Source organism: Nomascus leucogenys, chromosome 13 (assembly GCF_006542625.1).
Source record: "Nomascus leucogenys isolate Asia chromosome 13, Asia_NLE_v1, whole genome shotgun sequence".
NCBI lineage: Eukaryota > Metazoa > Chordata > Mammalia > Primates > Hylobatidae > Nomascus > Nomascus leucogenys.
The window spans coordinates 95,757,250-95,783,150 of NC_044393.1; the positions used below are offsets into that span (position 1 = coordinate 95,757,250).

General features: G+C 35.3%; 1 protein-coding gene across 2 annotated transcripts in view; it reads left to right on the top strand.

Annotated features, from left to right (window-relative positions):
- CNTNAP2 (contactin associated protein like 2) overlaps positions 1-25,901 on the top strand; it is a 2,305,108-nt gene that overhangs the window by 981,178 nt on the left and 1,298,029 nt on the right. For both annotated transcript variants that reach the window (XM_030826021.1, XM_030826023.1), the window contains 4 exons: positions 3,639-3,842; positions 12,096-12,280; positions 19,819-19,962; positions 23,252-23,516. In XM_030826021.1, the coding sequence (XP_030681881.1) occupies positions 3,639-3,842; positions 12,096-12,280; positions 19,819-19,962; positions 23,252-23,516 (798 nt within the window). The remainder of the gene's footprint in view (positions 1-3,638; positions 3,843-12,095; positions 12,281-19,818; positions 19,963-23,251; positions 23,517-25,901) is intronic.

Genomic DNA, 25,901 nt, shown 5'->3' on the forward strand with positions numbered 1-25,901 from the left:
TTTATATCTAGATATCTATATCTAGATATAGATATATCCAAATATATATATATATATATATGTATAGTTAGATAGATATTTAGGTAAGTATGTAAAATGTAGGCTATGAACCAACCAACTACCCATTAACACTGATGATCTTTTGTGGTTGGGATTCACTTTCTACTTTCTATGTTTCTGTATTATTTAATTTCTTTTGATCAATAGACATAGTTTGTAATAAAATATATAGCAAAGATATCTTTTAAAATTAAAATATTAAATAAACTTAAAATTTTAATATTAAAATGTTTATATGGTAAACACTTCTTCAAATTATCTTATTCAAAGTTAGAAAGTGAAGACTAAGGAACAATAAAATGTTTTTGAAAAAGCCTTTTCTACCATGATGCTTTGATGAATTGGGCATATTACCAGCTTGCTGAGCTATTGTTAGGAACAAAATTGTGGAAACACTATGATTTTGCATTCACTTTTTGACTAGCCATTATTGTTCAGATTGCTTAAACATTTCAACCATACATATTTAATCACCGCATAGAAAACTTAATTCTAGGGAGTGATAAGCAATCAGGATAATAGAAGAAAAAAGTGGCTTGTCCCCAAATAAGCACAGTGCGTTATTAGATATCAAATGAAATTTTAATCTATTTTTGTAGGAAACAGAGCGAAACTGTGATGGATGTTCTTTACATTGTTGTAGAATATCCCAGACTTTTAAAAAGGTACATGGTAGTGTTAAAGTATAAATATCATAGATTATTTCTAGAAATTTTATAATTTTCAGGCCAGCTCTGAGCTTATATCCATAAGAGGATGTGCTGATATTTTGGAAGCATTTAACCCATTCATAGAAAAAAAACTTTTAATTTTGTTTTAGATAGATGGATAGATAGGTGGGAAAATATGTTGAAACTTTTCGTTTTTCTTTGTGGGGAATCTAGCTTACAGAGCATTTTGTTTCCCAGCTGACCCTGACTACTTACCATTTGTAACGTGAGACTTGGTCTAACGAATAGCTTTCCTTCCTGTTTTTATTAATATCTTAGGAATGTCTGAAAAAAAAAGCCATCTTCATCTTTTCTGTCACATTTTCTCATTGCTCTAAAAGTAAGACAGAAATGCATTAACATTTGCATAAATCACTATTCTGTACCTAGAACTAAATGTGTTTTGATATAGAAGAAAGTATAGAGGAGGTGATTCTTCTTCCCTGAGTAAAAGCTCAGGGAACGTTTACTGCCTGAGAGATGAATTAGAAATATTTTATGTCAATTAAAATATGCTAAAGGTGTATAAAACAATGATGTGTCTATTATTTAACTGTCACTGATAGGAAATTGACTGCAAAACTGCTGTCTAGAGTTCAGAATTTACTCTCATCTGTTTTTCTTTTATTCACTTTTCAAGAAAAAAAGTATCTATCAACTGCTGGATTATAAGTTCAATCTGAAATCTGAAAATCAGATTCCATTTCTTTCTCTCCCTTATTTCTTGTTGCAGATGATAAAGATATTGCCATTGAAATTCAGCTGTGACAGCATATATGATTAAGCTAAAGTTTAATTGGCTTTGCAGTGTTAGCAGAAGCCAAAATTTAACAGTTGATTTTTTCCCTCGTATTAAAATAAACCTCTGTGATTCACAGTCTCAGAGGACAGAATTCTGTTGATTAAGAAAGTCTTTTTATGGGCAATAAAGAGCTGATTATAAGAATTAAAACTTAAAATTTAAGGTCTTTTTTTCTGAATGTTTTATAATGTGACATTGTACAAACTTATTTAAAAGCATAAATATTTGAGATACTTGCATAGATATTTTCAAAGTATGTGAAAGCCATCAATGATTTGAAAGGCATGCTTAGATTTCATTTTAAGTATTATTCGAAGTAACTGTATGCACAACAATTCACTTTATAGAATTAGGTAAACTCAACACAAAAAAGGATTGGATGTGGTTCTGGCAGCTCTGCATCTCTACTGTGGCCCCCACAGGAATTTATTTGGTGGTATGCTCCACTTACAAGGAAAACCAAAGTGTTCCTCGTGGTGATTGGAGTAAACAAGTGCCAGAGAACTAGGACATGAAATGAGAAAATATTTCCCTGACAGGCTTTAAACTGGCTATTATTTGTCTCCAATGTCTCCCTCTGGAGTTCTTTAGCCAGACCTTGCCCAAAACCTAGAGGCTAGCTTTGTCCAGGCTTGTAATTCTAAAGTTATTAGAGCTGTTCCATTTGACTAGGCTTTCTATGATTTAAAAATGAAAAGCTTACAGAAATCGTCTATTGAAAAGATTTTTAACAATGAAGATTTGATCATGGTAACGAAGCGGCTATTTGAACCCAATATTTGATTTGAATGGTTACATTGCATTTTTGAATCATTCTATAAATTGAGAATGCGTTGATCAATAGTGCCTAATAAATAATATCATCTCATTTTTATTTCTGGCGTGAAATAAATAGTAGTTATCAAACGAATCCTCACAATCACATGTTTCTGAGCATAGTGACAAAATTTCCCATTTTTTAAAAAGATTACATACTTTCCTTATTTTAATCTATTCCCCTAAAACTAAAATTAGAGCTGCTGTAGTCGTAGTATACTCTGGATATTTGTTCTTTAAACTCATATATGGATAAGTGAAGATATCTGTGTCCAATGTAGTGAAAAAACAAACAATGGGCCGGGCACGGTGGCTCACTCCTGTAATCCCAGCACTTTGGGAGGCCGAGGCGGGCGGATCACGAGGTCAGGAGATCGAGACCGTCTTGGCTAACACGGTGAAACCCCGTCTCTACTAAAAATACAAAACAAATTAGCCGGGCGTGGTGGCGGGCGCCTGTAGTCCCAGCTACTCGGAGAGGCTGAGGCAGGAGAATGGCGTGAACCCGGGAGGCGGAGCTTGCAGTGAGCCGAGATGCGCCACTGCACTCCAGCCTGGGCGACAGAGCAAGACTCCGTCTCAAAAAAAAAAAAAAAAAAAAAAAACAAACAATGGTGCCCAATTGTCCATTCCAAATCCAAGGAGGTAATAAGAAATTTGAGACACACTGATTCCTAAGAATAAATGTTAAGAAGTTTCTGAAAATTCAATTGGTTGTAAACTCTGAATACTACAACAAGGTTTACTAAAATTGTGGTGAAATATTAAAAACCATTAGAAAAAAATGAGAATAGCATAAAAGATTACATTCCAAGTGCCTTCATTCTTACATCAAATAAAACAACTTTTTGAATAAAATATATACTTAAAAATCATGAAGAATTATCATTAAGGAATAAAACATTTAAGTCTCATAATCTGTTCAAGATTTTAAAATTTTACAATTTTGGACTAAACTCTAGATTCCTAAGATTTGAAGCATATAACCCATTGAATTTATATTACTAATTTTGTAATTAAAGTAAAATGTTCAACTGATAGAGCTTTTATGAGCATTTTTATCAATACTCTCCATAAAATCTCCTTTAAAAAAACAGTAAATCAAAAGAAGGAATAGAATAAAAACAGAGGACTGTCAATTTCTCAAGAAAAACACTTACTTAATTCTCATTTATTCTTTGCAGACACCTGTTGGAAGTGGATGGTAACATACGTGGCTGAACTAATATGTTATTTTTTGTTTCTTTTAGGGGCTGATGTTATCAACTTTGATGGCCATGTTGTATTACCATATAGATTCAGAAACAAGAAGATGAAAACACTGAAAGATGTCATTGCCTTGAAATTTAAGACGTCTGAAAGTGAAGGAGTAATCTTGCACGGAGAAGGACAGCAAGGAGATTATATTACCTTGGAACTGAAAAAAGCCAAGCTAGTCCTCAGTTTAAACTTAGGTGTGTTCTGATTCTCAGTACTATTCTTTCCATTATGGATGTTCCCATTAGGAAAACGTTCATATTGCTCAATTCTTTAAAATGTAAATTATAAAAAGAGCTCATATTATGCTGTCAATTCATTCTTAATCTATAACAGTTGGTATATAATGAAACACCTATTCATTCAAAAACTATTTATTAAACACCTCTACTGTACAAGGTACTATACTAGTCTTTGGCCTATAGCAAGGAACAAATAGACAAGATCCTTAAGCTCATTAAGTTCATGACCTAAGAGAGGAATCAGACCATATAGCATTTGTTATTCTTATTTTAAAACAACTAAGCAAAAATGAATGACTTCAAATAATATATATTATGAACCAGTTGAATAGATTAATATGATAAGGGGACTAGGTTAATATGTCCTCTTCAAAGGCAGCAGGGCCAATATTAGAATGTGTAGTGAAGAAAGACTGCTCTGGAGAGAAAATATTTAAGATGAGATCAGAGTGATGAAAAGGAATTAGCCATGAAAACATGAGAGAAAGAGGATTACATAGGAAGAGAACATTGAAGACCAAAAGCACACTCAAGAAGCAGGAAGGATGCCACTGTGCATAAATGCCATTGAGTTATTAAGACAAAAGATTAAATCCAGGAGGTGGAAATTGCCCAAATCCTGTGGGATCCTGCAGGGCATGGCAAATTGTTTAGATATTATTTTTAAGAATAGGAAGCTGTTGGAAGACATTAAACTGTATGGCTTTATCATTTTTATCAAGCGCATTGAGACTTCTGTAAGAAGAATTACTTGTGTAGATATGAGAGCCGCAGTGGAACTTCTGCATAGTTTGGGTGAGAGATAGTACTGCTTGTATGAGGTGGTTATCAGGGGAGATGCAGAGAAATATGTCAATTAAGGAAATTATTTTAGTGGTACATCAGCATGATTTCTGATGGGTTGGATACAGCCTAAGAAGAAAAGAGTAGAAATAAAGAATGAGCCCTAGGATTTGGGCTTGAGCACCAAATGGACATTAGTGCCATTTTCAGAAATAGAGAAGACTTTAGGAGGAATTCTAGAGATCAGTTTGGACATGGTTAACTTGAGCTGCTTATGAAACATCTAAGTAGAACTTTCTATTATGGAAGTTGATATATGAGACTGAGAGAGGAAGACTAAAATGGAGACTAAGTAGTTGTGAATATTGAGTAGGAGAAAATGAAGAAAGTGTAGTATCACAGAAATCAAGGAAACAAAAGAGGTTGTCAGCTGTTGAATTCATCTAAATGTCATGTAAGATGAAGACAGAGAGGCAAATATTGGGCTTAACAACATGGAGGTTACTGTTAATTTCTACTCCGTGGAATAGAAAAGACAAATTTTATAGGTTAAAAAAAAGAATGAAAGGTGTTAAGTAAATATTTTGACTAACTAGAGAGGAAGAACAGTTAGTCGTTAATGTTAACGGAGAGAACATAGAATATGTTGGCTGAAATCTGATCAAAGTTATGTTTTTTTTTTTTTTTTTTTTTTTTTTTTTTTTTTTTTTTTTTACTTTTTTTATCAGTCTTCCTTCACAGTGAGTCATGTTTTTATTTTTAGTATATTTTTATATTTTAATTTTTTTTTTTTTTTTTTTTTTTTTTTTTGATCAATGATCCTTTGTTTTTTAAATTTTTTTTTAAATGGACAATACCAGTGTATATTTGTATGTTGGTGATGTAGCTAGGATTTACCTAAAGCTAAAGTGAAGATCTGCAAGATTGGTACTGGCATTCAAAATTACAGTTTAGGCAAAGTAATGGTACCTTTTTCTTTTCTTTTTTTAATTTAAGTTCATGAATGCACGTGCAGGATGTACAACTTTGTTACATAGGTAAACGTGTGCCGTGATGCTTGTCTGCACATATCATCCCATCACCTACGTATTAAGGCCAGCATCCATTAGTTATCATTCTTGGTGGTTTCCCCCCTCGCCACCTAACCCTCTGACAGACCCTATGTGTGTTGTTCCTCTCCATGTGTCCATGTGTTCTCATCATTCATTTCTCACTTATAAGTGAGAACATGTGGTATTTGGCTTTCTGTTCCTGCATTAGTTTGCTGAGGACAATAGCCTCCAGCTCCATCCATGTCCCCGCAGAGACAGGATCTCATTCCTTTTTATGGCTGCATAGTATTCCATGGTGTATATGTACCACATTTTCTTTACCCAGTCTATCACTGATGGGCATTTAGGTTGATTTCATGTCTTTGCTATTGTGAATAGTGCTGCAATGGACATATGTATGCATGTATCTTTATAATAGAATAACTTATATTCCTTTGGGTTTATATCCAGTAATGGGATTGCTGGGTCAGATGGTATTTCTGCCTCTAGGACTTTGAGGAATCTTCACACCGTCTTCCACAATGATTGAACTAATTTCCCCTCCCACCAACAGCATAAAAGCTTTCCTTTTTCTCTGCAGCATCACGAGCATCTGTTGTTTTTTGACTTTTTAATAATAGTCATTTTGACTGGTGTGAGATGGTATCTCATTGCAGTTTTGATTTGCATTTCTCTAATGATCAGTGATGTAGAGCTTTTTTTTATGTTTGTTGGCCACATGTGTATCTTCTTTTGAGAATTGTCTGTTCATGTCCTTTGCCCACATTTTAATGGGGTTGTTTTTGTCTTGTAAATTTAAGTTCCTTGAAGAAGCTGGATATTAGACTTTTGTCAGATGGATAGATTGTAAAATTTGTTTCTCATTCTGTAGGTTGTCTGTTCACTCTGATGACAGTTTCTTTTACTGTGCAGAAGCACTTCAGTTTAATTATATCCCATCTGTCAATTTTTGCTTTTGTTGCAATTGCTTTTGGCATCTCCATCATGAAATGTTTTCCTATGCCCATGTCCTGAATAGTATTGCCTAGATTGTCTTCTAAGGTTTTTATAGTTTTGGGTTTTAAATTAAAGTCTTTAATTCATTTTGAATTGATTTTTGTGTACAGTATAAGGAAGGGGTCCAATTTCAATTTTCTGCATATGACTAGCCAGTTCTCCCAGCACCATTTATTCAATGAGGAATCCTTTTTCCATTGCTTGTTTTTGTCAGGTTTGTTGAAGATCAGGTGGTTGTAGGTGTATGGTCTTATTTCTGAGTTCTATACTCTGTCCCATTGGTCTATGTGTCTGTTCATACCAGTACCATGCTGTTTTGGTTACTGTAGCCTTGCAGCACAGTTTGAAGTTGGGTAGTGTGATGCCTCCAACTTTGTTCTTTTTTCTTGGGATTGTGTTGGCCATTGGACTCTGTTTTGGTTCCACGTGAATTTTAAAATCGTTTTTTAAAATTCTCTGAAGAATCATCAATGGTAGTTTAATGGGAATAGTATAGAATCTATGTATTGCTTTGGGCAATATGCCCATTTTCATGATGTTGATTATTCCTATTCTTCCTATCCATGAGCATGGAATGTTTTTCCATTTATTTGTGTCATCTCTGATTTCTTTGAGCAGAGGGTTTGTAGTTCTCCTTGATAAGGTCCTTCACTTCCCTTGTCAGCTGTGTCCTAGGTATTTTATATTATTTTTGGCAATTGTGAATGAGAGTTAATTCATAATTTGACTCTCTGATTGCTTGTTGTTGGTTTATAGGAATGCTTGTGATTTTTACACATTTATTTTGTATCGTGAGACTTTGCTGAAGTTGCTTATGGGCTTAAGAATCTTTTGGGCTGAGATGATGAGGTTTTCTAGTTACAGGATCATGACATCTGCAAAGATAATTTGACTTCCTTTCTTCCTTTTTGAATACTCTTTATTTCTTTCTCTTGCCTGATTGCCCTGGCCAGGTTAGCCAATACTGTGTTGAATAGTCATGGTGAGAGAGGGCATCCTTGTCTTGTGACAATTTTCAAGGGGAATGCTTCCAGATTTTCCCCATTCAGTATGATATTGGCCGTGGGTTTGTCATAGATGACTCTTACTATTTTGAGGTATGTTCCTTCAAAACCTAGTTAACTGAGAGTTTTTAATATAAAGCGATGTTGAATTTTACTGAAGAACTTTTCTGCTTCTACTGAGATAATCATGTGGCTTTTGTCTTTAGATCTCTTTGTGTGATTAATCACATTTATTGATTTGTGTATGTTGAACCAACCTTGCATCTCAGGGATGAAGCCTACCTGATTACGGTGGATACCCTTTTTGATGTGCTGCTGGATTCAGTTTGCCAGAAGTTTGTTGAGAATTTTTACATAGGTATTCATCAAAAATACTGGCCTGAAGTTTTTGGTTTTGTTGTTGTTGTTGTTGTTGTTGTTGTAGTATATCCACCAGGTTTTGGTACCAAGATGATGCTGTCCTCATAGAATGTGCTAGAAAGGAGTCCTTCCTTTTCAATTTTTTGGAATAGTTGAAATAGGAATGGCATCAGCTCTTCTTTGGACCTCTGGTAGAATGCAGCTGTGAGTCTGTCTGGGCTTTTTTTGGTTGGTAGGCCATTTATTACTGCCTCAATTTCAGAAGTCATTATTGGTCTGGCTTAGGGAATCAATTTCTTTCTGGTTCAGTCTTGGGAGGGTGCGTGTGTCCAGAAATTTTCCATTTCTTCTAGATTTTCTAGTTTATGTGCATAGAGGTGTTCATAGTATTCTCTGATGGTACAGGGAATACTATAAACATTATGGAGAAATACAAACGTATTTCTATAGGGAAATACAAAAGTATTTCTGTGAGGTTAGTGGTGATGCCCCCCTTATGATTTCTGGTTGTGTTTATTTGAATCGTCTCTCTTTTCTTCTTTATTATTCTAGCTAATGGACTATTTTATTAATTATTTCAAAAAACCAGTGTACTAAATTCTCACACTGGTATAAAGAACTGCCCAAGACTGAGTGATTTATTAAAAAAAAAAAAAAGGATGTTTAATTGACTTACAGTTTCACATGGCTGGAGAGGCCTCAGGAAACTTACAATCATGGCCGAAAGGGAAGCAAACACATCCTTCTTCACATGGCAGCAGGAGAGAGAAGTGCAGAGCAAAGTCGGGGAAAGCCCTTTATAAAAACATCAGATGTAGTGAGAACTCGCTCACTATGATGAGAACAGCAGGGGGGAAGCAGCCCCATGAAGTGCCTCCCCCAACACGTGGGGATTATAATTGGGATTACAATTCAAGATGAGCTTTGGGTGGAGACACAGAGCCAGATCATATCAACCAGCTCCAGGATTTATTGATTTTTTTGAAGGATTTTTTGTGTGGGTGTCTCTGTATTCTACTTCAGTTTAGATGTCATCTTGGTTATTTCTTGTCTTCTACTAGCTTTGGGGTTTGTTTGCTCTTGGTTCTCTAATTCTTTTAGTTGTGATGCTAGGTTGCTAACTTGAGGTATTTCTAGCTGTTTGATGTGGGCATTTAGGGCCACAAATTTCCCTCTTGACACCGCTTTAGCTGCATCCCAGAGATTCTGGTACTTTGTATCTTTGTTCTCACTAGTTTCAAAGAAATTCTTGATTTCTCTCTTAATATCATCATTTACCCAAGAGTCGCTAAGGAGCAGGTTGTTCAGTTTTCATGCAGTTGTGTCGTTTTGAAGGAATTTCTTAATCTTGAGTTCTAATTTGATTGTGCTGTGGTCTGAGAGACTGTTTGTTATGATTTCAGTCCTTTTTCATTTGCTGTGGAGTGTGGATCCTTTGTATTGTTCTGCAAGTCAGAACATACTTTCAGGAAAATAGCTAGACAATATGCCTTCGGACATTTGAAATCTCTTACAATACAGTATTTTGGTCCAAAAATCATAAGGTAAAAAGAGAAATGACCACTAGGATTGAAGTCCAAATATGTCATTTGCAACGTTAATTCCAATGTCAAAAATCGGGAAAAAAATTAAACACATAGAAATATGTTGCTAGCATTTAAAATGTCTGTGCTAACTTTTAATTGTATGGGGAAATGTCATATAATATTAAATAAAACCTGTAGGATATAAAATCTATCAATCTATCGATCTAATTAAATATATGCAGTCATGTGTCACTTTAAAATGGGGACGCATTCTGAGAAATTCTGTGTGAGTTTCAACACTTTGTAAACACAAGAGTATGCAAAGACAAACGTAAATTGTATAGCCTACTACACACCTAGGCTATATGGTGGAGCTTACTGCTCCTAGCGTACAAATCTGTATAGCATGTTACTGTACTGAATACTTTAGTCAACTGTGTAAAAAAACTGGTAAGTATTTGCATATCAAAAAATAGAATGGCTACAGTAAAAATAAAGTATTAAATTTGATGTTAACACCATTATATATTAAGCCCATTGTTGAAAGAAATGTCATTATGTGCTGCGTGACTGTTTGTGGAAAACATATGGAAGGAAACAGACCAAATTATTTTTAGAGGTGGAAATATTTTTGCATTACATTTCACTTGTTGTTTCTTCATAATATTCTCTACTTCTAATAACGAATGTGTATTCATTGTGCTACCGGGGGAAAATAGCCTGAAATTATTTTTAAAACAAGACCCAATAGAGGAAAAGAAGGAAGAGCAGGGGGAGAGTAACCAGAAACAAAAGACATTTTTATTTTTTACGCATAAGAACATTTTATGTGTACTTCCATAAAATATGCACACGTGTGCACACACACGCACTGCAGTTGAATTATATCTAAAGATGTTTATTTTTTCAAACTTTTCATTTTTTATCCCAAATGAAACATGTAGAGTAACCTTTTAAAATCAACTGTGGCTTATAGCAGTGTGGCGTTACTGTTTTCAAAAAAATAACTGACTATGTAACCTTACCAAAAAAGGTTTATTAGCTTTACACTGGAAAGCAGTTTACTGACGGAGTTTTACTGACTGACTGGAATTTATGACAGCCAGAGAGAAATATCCACTCAAATATCTACTGCCATTCTTTAATGCAGTTACCTAAATATCAGACGTATCTGCCTGCTGCGCAGTCTTCTAGTGTAAATATTTAAAGTAATAAAACTCAGTGTGACCTTTTCACTTAGTTGTGAATTTTCTTTCTTTCTCTTCCTCTTCCTTCTTTTGTCCCTCTCCTTTTCCTTGTCTCATTTTACACATACATACTGATTTACCATCACACATCAACATTTGATTTCATCACCATAAATGAAGAAAATATGTTCTAGGAAGATAATAGAAAATGTAAGGTATGGGGGCATTAGCATACAAAGGGAGAAAGAAAGGAAGGAAGGAAGGAGGGAGGGAGGGAAAGAAGGACAACGAGGAAGGAAGGGAGGGAGGGAGGGGAAAGAGGGAAAGGAAAGAAAGAAGGGAAGGAAGGAAGGAAAGGAAGGAAGAATTTAATGTGACAGTCAATTGTTTATCTCTTATTTCCATTATGCTATTTATTCTGAAACCCTATTATATTTTTATACTGATTAATTTTGCCTGATCATAAAAAGCAATTCTTGATTAGACAACATAGATGAAACAAAACATGTAAACTTTATCCAGGGATGACCTTAATAAATATGTCAGACTCTAACAATCTTTTACTTTTGTTTGTAGTTTTGTTGCCATGGAGACCTTATTTCAAAACTAAATGCTACATATATAATTCTGAATGTTATCATCTTAATTAAAAGATAACAAGTAAATTTTCTATGCCATTGACAATTGCATAGTGTTCTCTTTACAACAATGGCTTTTGGAGTCAATGAAAATTAAAAATGGTCATGCTGTGTGGTCTTAATAATAATTATAAAGTCATAAAAGATTAACAGGTAACAGTTACGTTCACTATATGCCAGAAAGTGTATTAAATTCTTTGCCTATACTAACTCATTTAATCCTCATGCAACCTTACAAAGCACATACTATTAACTTCCCTGTTGTATATATGAGAAAATGGAGACCAAGCATTCTCCACTTGCGCTGGACCCCAAGCTAACAGTGGAGCCAGCATCAGAACCCGGCAGGCTTCTGTAAAAGCCCACGTGACACTGACTTTATAACAAACCCACTAAAATTTAGCAGAATTCGTTGCACTCTCATAAAACACTAATTTTCCCCCTTTTTAAAGAAGCACTTTTTTCCAACTTTAATAACTTGTACGTACTTTGAACATAAAGTATTTTCAAGTGTCGTCACTTACTGGTATCCCAGGTTAATTCGAATGGATACAGCTTTGATGGAATGTCAGCCTCTAGGTGCTGTAAATGAAAGATCGTCTGCTTCACAGGGTTGGCCATAGCATCATTGCATTGTTTCTTTTTCACTCCTGTGTACCCAGGAAGCAACCAGCTTGGCCCCATATATGGCCACACATCAGTGATGACAGGAAGTTTGCTGGATGACCACCACTGGCACTCTGTGGTCATTGAGCGCCAGGGGCGGAGCATTAACCTCACTCTGGACAGGAGCACGCAGCACTTCCGCACCAATGGGGAGTTTGACTACCTGGACTTGGACTACGAGGTACGCAGGATGACGTAGAAACTGTGATAAAATGTCGAACAATTGTGTCAATCTCCTACTGTATTGTATTATTGTTAATTATTTTACTGCTGACACCATTTTTATTTTCTTCTCTAAAGAAATTGTCAGTCTAAAGACACTGACAATTTTAAGAACCTAATTAATTTGTTTCATTTTATTTCTAAATTTATAATCATGAGTACTCGAAATATTATAAAAATCTTAGGACCAAAGTAATAATTTGAAGAGAGGAACCATGCTATCCAGGCCATTTAATAAATTCAGAATAAATTTAATTTTTAATCCTTTCGTTGGTAGTTACTCATGTTATCAATTCTCCTTGAGAATGTGCAGTATATTATATGCAGAGGGTTGTCTAATATTTATTATAAAGTATTGAATAAGAAATCTTAGTTTCTGGTTTATATTAAGTCATTTAGAAACTCATGACTGTAGATGGGTCTTTTGACAAGCTCTGTTTTCTCAGAGTCAATATCACAAAAGCAATAAAGTAAAATACAGATTATTTTAGAAAGCTTGTTCATGAACAAGAAGACATATATTACCTTCTCAATAGAGATTAAAAATAATCAGTGATCACGTTTATATAAATAAAAATATATTCCCATAGCTTAAGAGTAGGTATATCATATTTTTAAATTATTTGGAGAGCAATTCAACCATAAATATCCATTAAAACTGTTAATCATATATGTAGGTGAGCTCTTTAAGATGTTTATCAGCCGGGCATGGTGGCGCATGCCTGTAATCTCAGCACTTTGGGAGGCTGAGGCATGCGGATCACGGGGTCAGGAGTTCGAGACCAGCTTGAGCAACACGGTGAAACTCCGTCTCTGCTAAAAATACAAAAATTAGCTGGTTGTGGTGACACAGGCCTGTAATCCCAGCTACTCAGGAGGCTGAGGCAGGAGAATTGCTTGAACCCAGGAGGTGGAGGTGGCAGTGAGCCAAGATCGTGCCCCTGCACTCCAGCCTGGGCAACAGAGCGAAACTCTGCCTCAAAAAAAAAAAAAACAAAAACAAAAACAAAAAAACAACAACAACGAAAAAAATGTTTGTCACAGTATTATACATCCTAGGAGAAAAGGATAACACTGTACATACAAAAGCAGCAGAATGGTAAGATAAAAGGGTTGCAATGCTATTACTTAGCCAAAAATTTCCAAACTTTCTTAGTTCACAGAGTCCTTAGTGTCTTCAAACTTTTTCCACAGCAGTCCTGAGCCATTAGGTCCAAACAACCTAAAAATTTATGTCATAAGACTTTGGTAGCCGTTCAGAGAAATAAACAAAAAATAAAAGTGAAAGTAGATTTTTATTTCATTCTTAAACAGCAGCAATTATTACTAATGGGATGAGTGCTATTCCACTGTACGCCTGGCAGAAATGGGGATCAGATTTGCCACTGGCATTCTAATTTTCTATTCCACTTTTAATCTACATGATACTCTGTCTTAATCAGAGTAATGACCAAATCCAAAATTCACAAAGACAGCACATCATTAAAAGGAATGACACATTATCTAATACTGGAACAGTAAACTACCTTAAGCTAGAGTTTCACACAATGTCCAAAAGGTGTCAAATATTGTTGTGTTTTCTTTAAAAATTTCAAACATACTATGGCACCCCTATTAGTTTTCTGCACCACCTTCATGCTCCTTGGCACCCAGTTTTGAAATTGGAGATATATTCATGTGTATACACGTGTGTTATGTATATTTGTGTATACCTTTTTTGTAAGAATATGGAATATGCTCATCATAAAATAAACGGAAAAAACAGGATAAATAGCTATGTTTCCCATTTTCTTTATGTTTAAATAGTTTCTATATTTTTGCAATATGAATATACAATATATATTCCTAAATAAAAAATTTAGAATAGAATATGCTATATAAACACTGATGGAGACTTTATTAATATTAAATGAATTTAAGGTTATTGGAAAATATTTTATCCCTCCTCCTAAAAATATCTCTTAAAAGCAAACTGATTGTTAAAAGAAAATGTATGTGAAAATCCCAGAAATTTCTCTCTTCCCTAAATTAGTATGTGTCTTGGCTCATGTGACTTATCTCTCAATGTACAAGAAGAGATCTTAAAGATGAATTATTCATCCTCCGTTAATAAACTTTGAAGTACCATAGAAGAGGTGAAAATTCTGGAACATTACGAATGAGGAAATATAATTCTAATTTTCAAAAAACCAAATTAAAAATTTGGGGTCATAAACCCTGTTGAGTGTATGATGAAGTCTATGAATATTCATGCACACACAACACTTGCTATATGGGATCAGCAGTTTCATGGACACTTTGAAGCCCATCTGTATGTAATGCCATGTTTGAGAACTGCAGGTATAGACTAAAATACCTGAGACTTATTTATTAGATAGAAACACTAGGAAGAAATTTAAATTAACTGACAAAGAATCAGGGTAGACTTACCATTTCTGGCTACTGCCAGATTACGGTTCTCTTAGAGACTGCGATTATTGGCATGAAATGTAATAAAAGTGGCTGTGCTTACCTTTATGTTGCTGCGCTTTTCTCTTAATGGAAAGGGACTCCCTTTCCTTATTTGTTTAGAAAAAGCCTCAGGGACTGGGCTGGGCACCGTGGCTCACGCCTGTAATCCCAGCACTTTGGGAGGCCAAGGCGGGTGGATCACCTGTGGTCAGGAGTTCAAGACCAGCCTGGCCAACATGGTGAAACCCCCATCTTTACCAAAAATACAAAAATTAGCCAGGCGTGGTGGCAGGCATCTGTAATCCCAGCTACTTGGGAGGCTGAGGCAGGAGAATCGCTTGAACCCAGGAGGCGGAGGTTTCAGTGAGCCAGAATCGTGCCATTGCATTCCAGCTTGGGCAAAAAGAGCGAAACTCCATCTCAAAAACAAAACAAAAAACAAACAAACAAACACCTCAGGGACTATATTAGAGTCAGTCTCTAGTTTTGTCGCACTTATCTCCTTGATAGATCCACACACTAACTATACTCAAACCTCACAGACTGCATGAAAATTAGCTTCAAACCTAAAATAATACAAATTATATAATATTCATTACTGAACTATTTAAAGGCTTTGGCCTAAAGGAAGAGAAAGAGGTCTTGTTATCTTCACAAAACCTGAAGATGCAATGTCCTGCTTCTCCAAGATTATACTGCCTCAATTCTTCCAGAGTACACTAAGGACAAAGGCACTGAAGCCCAAAGGTAGGGGTGTGCTGGTAAATGCTTAACAACCAGCTCTCTCCAGGGAGGAATGGTCAGGAATTCCCTGATATATAGCATTTGTTAATTTTCATTGTGCAAATTTCCCACGTGGTGGATTTCATGCCACCATATATGGAACTGAGCAGGGAGTTGTGAAGAGGTGCCTAATAGCACTATATGACGGTATTTCCATCATATAGTTGCAATAAATATAAATGACCTCAAGAACATATATGAAAGTAGAGATAAATTCTGAATAGGTATGAATTTTGTGTTTCATGTAATTTATTTAATTTATAGCTTATGTAGTGGAAGTTTTAATAATAGCTCTGCTTAACAGTCGGTTCTTGTGAACCAGTATGAGTGGGATTCAGCACAGCACTGCTAGCGTAAATTAAATATACTCACCACAATTTCTGGAGATGAACATCATGAAAGAAGTGATGGAATACAAGTTCACTCCTTTGATGTAACTCCGTGTAGACTTTGTTTTTTTTTTTTTGAGATGAAGTCTCGTTCTATCACTAGGCTGGAGTGCCATGGCGCAATCTTGCTCACTGCAACCTCTGCCTCCCGGGTTCAAGTGATTCTCCTGGCTCAGCCTCCCGAGTAGCTGGGATTACAGGCATCCACCACCACGCCTGGCTATTTTTTTGTATTTTTAGTAGAGACGGGGTTTCACTGTGTTAGCCAAGATGGTCTCGATCTCTTGACCTCATGATCCGCCCGCCTCAGCCTCCCAAAGTGCTGGGATTACAGGTGTGAGCCACCCCACCCAGCCCTAATTTTTGTATTTTTAGTATAGACGGGGTTTCACCATGTTGGCCATGATGGTCTCGATCTCTCGGCCTTGTGATCTGCCCGCCTCAGCCTCCCAAAATGCTGGGATTACAGGCATAAGTCACCATGCCCAGCCTATGTGGACATTTTTTGTGACCTAGTCCTAAGAGTCTGTCTCATCCCCTCCTCTTGTAGCTGCCTACACTGCAAAGTGGGCCAATCACCACCTGTCATCAGGCTGCTGGCTACAGAGTGGCTTCAGACTGTTGTGGTGATATATACGTGCGCTTCATTTCATTTTTCCTCAGCGTAGTCAATAAAAACCAAAGAGCAGAGCAGCAAAATGGTGTTTGGCCTAGATTCTCTCTGTTCTTCAGAGCACACCCACTGTGGATATTATGCTGTTATCTTTTGCAATACAGCTCTGCTAGGGAAGTAGAGGAATGACTCTCTTGACCATTGCAGAACCACAGACTGGCTAGGAGGAAAATCAATCACAGAAGGAGAAGCCTGAGTTTGAACCAGTTTCTGCCCTTTAATGGTTGTGTGACAGTGGACAATTCATATTCCCCTTTGATAAAATGAATGTAATTGCATTCTTCGCATAGGGTTATGTGAGGAGGCAACAGGAAGTAATAGAAAAAAATGTATGTGAGTTAAGATTACATAGGCTACATTTAATGGATGCACGTTTATTCTGCTTTATGTAAAAGATGACTGGAGGCAAATGGCCGCTCCACGATCTTCAAGATCACAGTCCTTTTCATTCTTGCTCTTCCTCTATCCCTGTTGCAAATCACTCCAAGACAGCTGCTAACATTTCACTTTGCACTTCAGTTAGCAAGAAGGAAGAGAGTAAACAAGGCTGTGCCCTCCCCCTCTTAATGACAGTTCTTAGAATCACATACAGCCCTTCCACTTAAATATCACGAGACCAAAACTGGCTTCAAAGAAGTTGATAATGTATTATATTGACTGGGGAGCAATGTGCCCAGCTGAAAGGCATTATTTTTTCCCTAATGAGGGTAGCAAGAAAGGATAGGTAGAGGTATCCAATAGTCCCTGCCACACTTTGTGAGCACTTGAAAGCTAACAAAATCGTTAATGCAGTTATTTCTTTAGAGGCAAGGTTATTGGATGGCAAGGTCATTAATAAATGTATCATATGAGCCACAGGAATAATTGAATATTAATCAGACAACTGCAACAATATTTGTTACTATCAGCTTCGTTAAAATGTCAAAACATTCTGTGGTCCAACTAGTTTATTTTACCAATGAGAATTTTATTTTATTTCATTATTATTAATTTTCGAGACGGAGTCTTTCTCTGTATGCTCAGGCTGGAGTGCAATGGCAAGATCTCAGCTCACCGCAATCTCCACCTCCTGGGTTGAAGTTATTCTCCTGTCTCAGCTTCCCCAGTAGCTGGGATTACAGGCATGCGCCACCATGCCCAGCTAATTTTGTATTTTTAGTAGAGATGGGGTTTCTCCATGTTGATCAGGCTGGTCTTGAACTCCTGATCTCAGGTGATCCACCCGCCTTGGCCTCCCAAAGTGCTGGGATTACAGGTGTGAGCCACCGTGCCTGGCCCACCAATGAGAATTTATAACTAGAAAGAATAAATGACAACCTAATATCCTATCATTAGTTACCTTAGGAATTGGGGTCAGAACTCACTAAATTGTCAGGATCTGTTAACTTGAGGCTGCATTGCTTTTCCAGAGCACCTTGATGAGGTGGACTTGTGCCTAGAGTTGCTGAAAACAGGGAAACTGTAAGGATAATTTGAATCCCCTGCAGAAAGTGAAAGGTCCAAATTAAAGAAATATGCACACAGAGGAATATGTGTTTAATAATATTAAACATTGACGGTATTATTACTGTCAGTTGGGGAAAAATTGATCAAAAAGATTGTAAACAAGAGACATAGTACTCCATTTTAGTATCAAAAATGATTGCCTTTGGTACTAGGTACACTTGTAGTACCTAATATGTTCATTTCAGTGCAACGTGAAAACATTTTCCCAATAATTCTACTTTAGATTACTGTCTATTTCTTCTTTGTAGTTTTCTGATTCTTTGGGATATATTTTTTCTCAATTTTCCTTTTACCTTCTTATATGTGAACTCTGTGGCAAATAATACATATTCAGCTAACCATTATTAATAATAATTGATTTTATTTTAAATAAGGCCTTTGTTTTTTTTTACCATTACCTCATAAACCATAATTTGTGTTTCCTCCCCTAAAACTACTTAAGCATTTAAGATGCCATAACACTAAATAATAGAACATAATTTGTTCATGGACCTTCCAGAACACAGAATATTTGACTTATGCTTCAGATATGAAGTCGTGATTTTTAAAATGTCTTCACTGTTGCTTTCATTTCACCCCATCAAACGTGCTCTGGAAAAGCACCACAGGCTCAAGTGAACAGATTCCTAACAATTTAGTGAGTTCTAACCCCAATCCCTAATATAACTAATGATAGGATATTAGGCTGTCACTGATTCTTTATGGTTATATATTCTCATTGAAAATAAAGTGGTTGGACCACAGAATATTTTCTGACATTTTAATGAAGCTGATAGTAAAAAAAAAAAACAGATAATGGTAATATTATATGACAATTTAAAAGATATATATTACAACTATTGTATATCTTGATATTATAATTATAATTAGCGGTTGGCTTCATTTACTACTAATTCACTATTCATAGTAAATATCATCCTTGACCATGCAAATACTAAATGCAATTTTGTATCATAGAGATTTAATGCTATAGTATATATTAATCAAAAATATATAAGAAATAGAGATTGTCTTTCTATAAGCGATAGCAGCCAGAGGAACACAGTAAGTAGCTTTGTCTTATTTCTTAAGATTTAAAAGACCTATAATATCTTTAAGCCTGCACTGCTCAACTTTGAGTTCCCAAATCCTAAGTGGTCCCTAGTCAATACTGTAATGATATTTTTTGAACTATTTTCTACATCCAAAATAAATCTAATGAATTTTTGACAATAATGGTCATTAGACTACAAGTCTGCATAGGGTAAATACGATAGCCTTTGCTATGGGCTGCAGTTTTATCAGCTTATTAAATTAGTGCTGATTATCTCATGCTTACTGGAGGCATTTATTGATAGTATGTCTTTGAATGATAAACATAAAATATATTTCTAATATTATTTGATAAAAGAAGTTTGCTGAATAAAAATCTTTTAACATATTCTCAAGAAAATTTATAAAATGGCTTTGGGGCAGTAAAATTGCAAAGGATCATTGCTTTTTTGGTTCAAGTTATAATCTAATTATCAGAATGAATGACTCCATTAGACACTTTAACAACATAATTTAATATGCCATAGATTTTGGAGGCAGAGTGCTGTAATATTTGTATATTTTGATTGAGGTATAGATACTTGACCTTGACTGTATTCACAGCTTTGTCTAGTTTATCATAATGCAATGTAGATGTTTACATTTAATTTCTTTTTCTCAAAGATAACCTTTGGAGGCATCCCTTTCTCTGGCAAGCCCAGTTCCAGCAGTAGAAAGAATTTCAAAGGCTGCATGGAAAGCATCAACTACAACGGCATTAACATTACTGATCTTGCCAGAAGGAAGAAATTAGAGCCCTCAAATGTGGTAAGAATTTTCACCCTCAAAATATTGGTCTATAAAATATCAAGGAACTTTTTTTGTCTTTTGGAGTATTGAACAACAACAAAATCATGATAATTTTCATCATATCTGTGTTTGGGAACAATGATGTAAAACAAACATTAGGGTTATCAGAAATAGTGTAGATACTTGCTATTCTTTGAGAATAGGTAATGGGACTAGCTTGGAGTACGTGGTAAGTTTTATTCCCATGGCGCACAGAACGTTAGACTCAATATTTCTGGATGACTCACGGCAGGAGAACAGATACATTTCAGCACATGCCTCATCCCAGCAGTTAGCAGCCCTTAAACCAGCAGCATCATGTTTTCAAATCTCTCATCACATGCGCTCTAAGTCACTTGCTTATGGTTTAATTTAATATTTTTAAAGTTTTTAAATCAGGGACTTTATTGTATTTACTCCTGTGCTTCCAAAGATGATTTGTTGGAATATGTAAATAAATACCCTTTTTAACAAATCTCTAACCAGACTAAATATTATACAATTAAATAAAGCTTGATTTCCACTGCATAGCCAAAGCTGTGCCACAGAAGTTGACAGTGATTTTTTTCTGCCTCTTGTGTGAGTTGGTGCCAGGTTTCATTAGATTTTGGAAGGAGAGCAAAAGTCAAAGAAAGCCCCAGCACACCTGCCTCCAAATGACACTACTCAACATCCCTAAAAGATACTTAGTATGAGAGTTCCCTATGGTTCTGCAAGACCAGGAGCTGCTTTAGCCCAGAGAGGCTATTTGGGTGAGCCTAGAATTCCAGAGACCCATACAATAAGAATATATTATGCACTAGAAGTAGAATAATGTCATGAGTGCTTGCACTGTGCTCTGAAAGAGCTCTGATGGTCTCGTTGCCTCAAATTCGAGCCTACGGTTTCATAAAATGATTTGACAAGTGGAAATCCCTGAATGAATAAACAGTTCAGGTTGAATATGAGAAAGTTTAAAACAATAACTTAAGGCAAATGATTATTTAATAAGTAATTTTCTTAAAGTAATCATAAATTTATAATAGAAATTAAAACTTGAACTTTGGTTAAATTTTCTTATAAAGTATATTGACTATATGGAAAAATAATAATAGCTCCATTTATAGGCAACAGATACTGTGCTAGGCAAGTTATATTTTACATTTAGGATGATCTGAGAACAATACTGCAAGAAGGATACAAACATTTTGTAGATGAAAACATTGAGATTTAACATGGAAAAAATAACTGATTTTATGAGAAAAATAACTTTTATTTTATGAGTAGGAGATAAAATTATAGATTTATAGCCCGGCATAGTGGGTTGCTGCTGTAATCCCAACACTTTGGGAGGCCAAGGCAGGAGGATCACTTGAGTCCAGGAGTTTGAGACCAGCCTGGACCACATAGTGAGACCATGTATCTACAACAAGTGAAGAAAATTAAAATTAAAAAAATAAATCAAATTGAATTAAAAAAATTAGCTGGGCATAGTGGTGCATGCATGTAGTCCCAGCTACTTGAGAGGCTGAGGTAGGAGGATCACTTGAGCCCACAAGTTTGAGGCTACAGTGAGCCATGATTGAACTACTGCATTTCAGCCTGGGCAACAGACTGCGACTCTGTCCCCCAAAAAATAAAAGAATAAAAAAAGATTATGGATTCACAATATGTGAGTTTGGTTATGCTCTATAATTACATTTTATTTTAACAAATAATTGCAGCGAGAAAACACAGAATAAACTTTTGAATCAAAATATACATATATACAGAAAATCTTAGATGGGATAGAGACAAATAGGACATTTTGCAAGCAACCCTGCAAAGACAAGTATTTATATAAGAAATTTACTTTCCAAGATGTTGGGTGCTGGTATTTCAGTGAAATTGACTGAGCGCTAATTCTACCTCCTCTTCCCCCACATACTCATTCCCTCATTATGCATTGAATCCAAAGTCAGCACCATTACTCTGGAAGGATCTTTAATTTTGCTAGGGAGACAATCCCTTCAAAAGAGGTATGTGGTCAGTTATAAAATCTCAATTATTATGCATAGGCAGTTCTTTTTATCAGTAAAAGCAAGCATTTAAAAATAATCATCTGTGACGGTACAGAGTAAGTTTAATTTGAATATTAATTCAGAGAGACTGCCTGCCTTAGATTTAATGGTTAATGTGCTAAAATAGAAGAAATCAGCATCTGGTGTATATATATACATATATATATATACACACATATATATACATATATATACATATATATATACACATATATATACATATATATACACATATATATACATATATATACACATATATATACATACATATATATGGTACTGTTAAAAATATGTAGAGAAAAAGAGAGACACACATAGAGATAGAGAGAACCAATGAAAATATCATCCAATTACATTCTTTAAAATATTATGATAGGATAAAAGAAGTTAGAAGCAAATACAGATTTTTAGATCTGTAAAGGGAATGTATTTAGGCACTGAAATACACAATTTAGTGTATCTGAATAATAAATCTTTTTTTTTTTCTTATACCAAGGAGGAGGAGTATAGAAGGGGAGGGGAAAGACTGAATTATTGCAAGTTTTGTCTCCATTTAGCCCATTTATAGTTCTAGTTATACAAGAATTAATGCATTGTGATATAAGCACAATTCATGGGAATTTAAATGGGATTTTGAGTTGGATACTAACATAATCTCCAATAACCACAATTACATTAATGCTGAAAACTTAATATCTATCTATATATGCATATACAAGGTATATAGATAAAAATCCAAAAATATTTCCCTAAAATATCAGTTTCATAAATTGCGAACATATGACTATAGTCCCCACTGAGACCAGAGTAATATGTTAATTAATGTTGGCATTGACCACCCAGAATAGGGCAGAGTATCTCTCTCCCTGACTTATGTTCAGCCAGCAGCAGCTTTGCTGTCTTCAGAAAGTCTAGTGATCCACAGTCACACCCACAACACATATACACACTTTACAACTCATGGTCAGCCTGTCACATCAGGCTGTCCGGCTGTCAATCCCATGGTGGAAGCTCCTTGTTACAGTTAGATAGCCAACTGCTGCTCAATAGCAGGTCTTACACTCCAAGTAGGTCCATGGTGGTGCATCTATGCTCTGCTGCTGCGTGTGAGTTTAGCTTAGGCTCAGGCTGTGCTTCAAAACTTGTAGAACTATACCTTCATCAATGGTCTAACATGGGTGTTTATTTTATTTTGTGTTTTCCTCAGAGCCTGTCTTTCTATTTTACAGGGAAATTTGAGCTTCTCTTGTGTGGAACCCTATACGGTGCCTGTCTTTTTCAACGCCACAAGTTACCTGGAGGTGCCTGGACGGCTTAACCAGGACCTGTTCTCAGTCAGTTTCCAGTTTAGGACATGGAATCCCAATGGTCTCCTGGTCTTCAGTCACTTTGCGGATAATTTGGGCAATGTGGAGATTGACCTCACTGAAAGCAAAGTAGGTGTTCACATCAACATCACACAGACCAAGATGAGCCAAATCGATATTTCCTCAGGTCAGTGAAACCTATTTGACATTTGTTCCTGAAACTTATCGCAATTTCCAAAGTTAACGTTGTGCTTTGTTTGGTTTTGCTGGTGTTACGTGCTCAGGATTAGGTTTTAATTCAGATCTTCAAGACAGTTACTTGGTTGTGGTGTGTGCTGATTGAATAAAGGGAACTTGGAAAGTTGTTGAGAGAGCAAGGCATGGGTGAAGGAGAAAGTTGGCTGAGATTGGAAAAGCAAAATCTATTCCTTACCAATGCTAGTTTATTTTTAATAGATAAATTGCTGTTCTTTTAAGTGAATAATTTATATTTAAAACAAAGAATGTTTATTTTAAAAACACAATGGTATCTGGTATCTTTCCTCTTTATCAACATTCATGTACCTTTTACTATTTGTAACAAGATTATACTAATTTTAACTTTAAGGAATATCCCACTGCTGGAATCAGAACTTCAAAATGATCTTGCTAAAATTATGCGAATGATTGGAAAAGAAAACGAAAGTGAATATAAGGTGGAATGACAAGATTTGTGTATCAACTGATGGAAGACTGGCTTAGCCAAAAATAGGATAGTTTTAAATTTGGCTTTGTAGTGACACGACAAGTAGAGGCTTAGGTAATATTCTTGTTATCTGAATAGACTTTGCAACCTTGGAATGTTCTTTGATAAATACAGTACAAAGAAAGGCGATATTGTAAATTGAAATATTATAAGCAAAGAAAAATTAGTCTCAATATTGGACTGATAAATAGTAACTGTTTTCATCTATTTTTCTTGAGATAGTCTTTGCAATAGTCATATATATATATGTATATATATATATATATATATACATATATATATATTTTGTGAAGAACTACTTAGAAACGGGAGATACAGAGAAAACTAACATTTACCGAACACTTAGTAAAGATGTAACAGATACTGAAAGGAGTCATGACAGAGAGCTCAATTGGGTGACCATGGGCTCTGATTTCTGAGTATGCCATATACACTCATGGCACCCTATGTATATACCTGACACGGTTTCTAACACACTATGCTTTTTGTCCCTCTCATTTCCCCTCTAGGCTCCATGCTCCTTGACAGCAGGGACCATGCTCCTTTTTCTTCTGTCTCTAGCATATAGAACAGTACCTGTAAGAGGTGGTCTCCAATATCTGTTGAGTTCAATACTCTGACCCCTTTGAACTAACAGAATATCCCCTGCTATAGAACATATATTTTCTTATAAAATAGGCTTTATGTTTGTGTATGGCCTGAATGTATGGTCTATTGCTGAGAAGGATTCAAGGAAGCCACGAGAACTGTTATGTCAGAGATGTGCCTAAATTATTGAAATCAAAAGCTATTGGGAAATACCTAGACATTCACTTTCTCCATTTATGCTTTATTAGTTTTGCTTTTTCCTTGAATGTCTAGTCGAAATGATTAATCAACCATATTTTATCACTACATTCTTTTATAAGTATACCTAGGGAGATGTACAGCAAATCGAGAATATCTGGAGAGACCAGAAAAACAGACAAAACAAAAACGAAAGCAAATGTTTGCCACAGTTGAAAAACTCCCACGTTATATTATGATAAATGATTATTGTCTAATGACTAAACATAAAAATATTAGTATGAAGGCCTCTCTCCTTGCAGTCTCTGGGCAAATCTGATTTGTTGATGGGTTTCCATGTAACAGGAGCCAATATATTTGAAAGAATAAGATCTTAACCCTAGTGGTCAATAAACACGTATTAATCTGATTTGGTGCAATTTAGTACTCCAAGATACTCTCACCTAATTTAAGCTGTGTTTATTTTGAAAATTAAAGATAGAATGAACAAAGGAATCCAATACATGACAGTTAATTCACCTTAATAGATTTGCTTAAAGATAATAAAAATGGATTGAGGAGTTTTTGTCAATTTAGCCAAGAATCTGTGCAAATTAATTGAAAATGATATAAAATATAAAGATTTCCATAGTATTACCCTTCTATAATCCAGTGAAAATACATTACTGCTTCAAGCATTTTATATATATATATAAAATACATATATACATACACACACATATATATATATATACACACACACATACATAGCAGAAACTAAGTGCTCACATTTGAGAAACATTAGTTGAAAAAAAAGAAAATTCAACTATTTAAAAAAGTTATATTTTATCTTCATTCATTCAATCTAAAAGTACATATGGAAACCATAGGAGATAATTTCCTCTGTCTTTTAATGTATTTTATCAAATTCAAGTAAATGTGTAAATAAGTTAGTGAAGTGGCAACACTGAGGAAACAGTTAACTCGAGATTCTAATGTTTGCTTTAACAAAGGGAAATATATCTGTATCACAGCTATTCCACTCTTATCAGCATGATCATT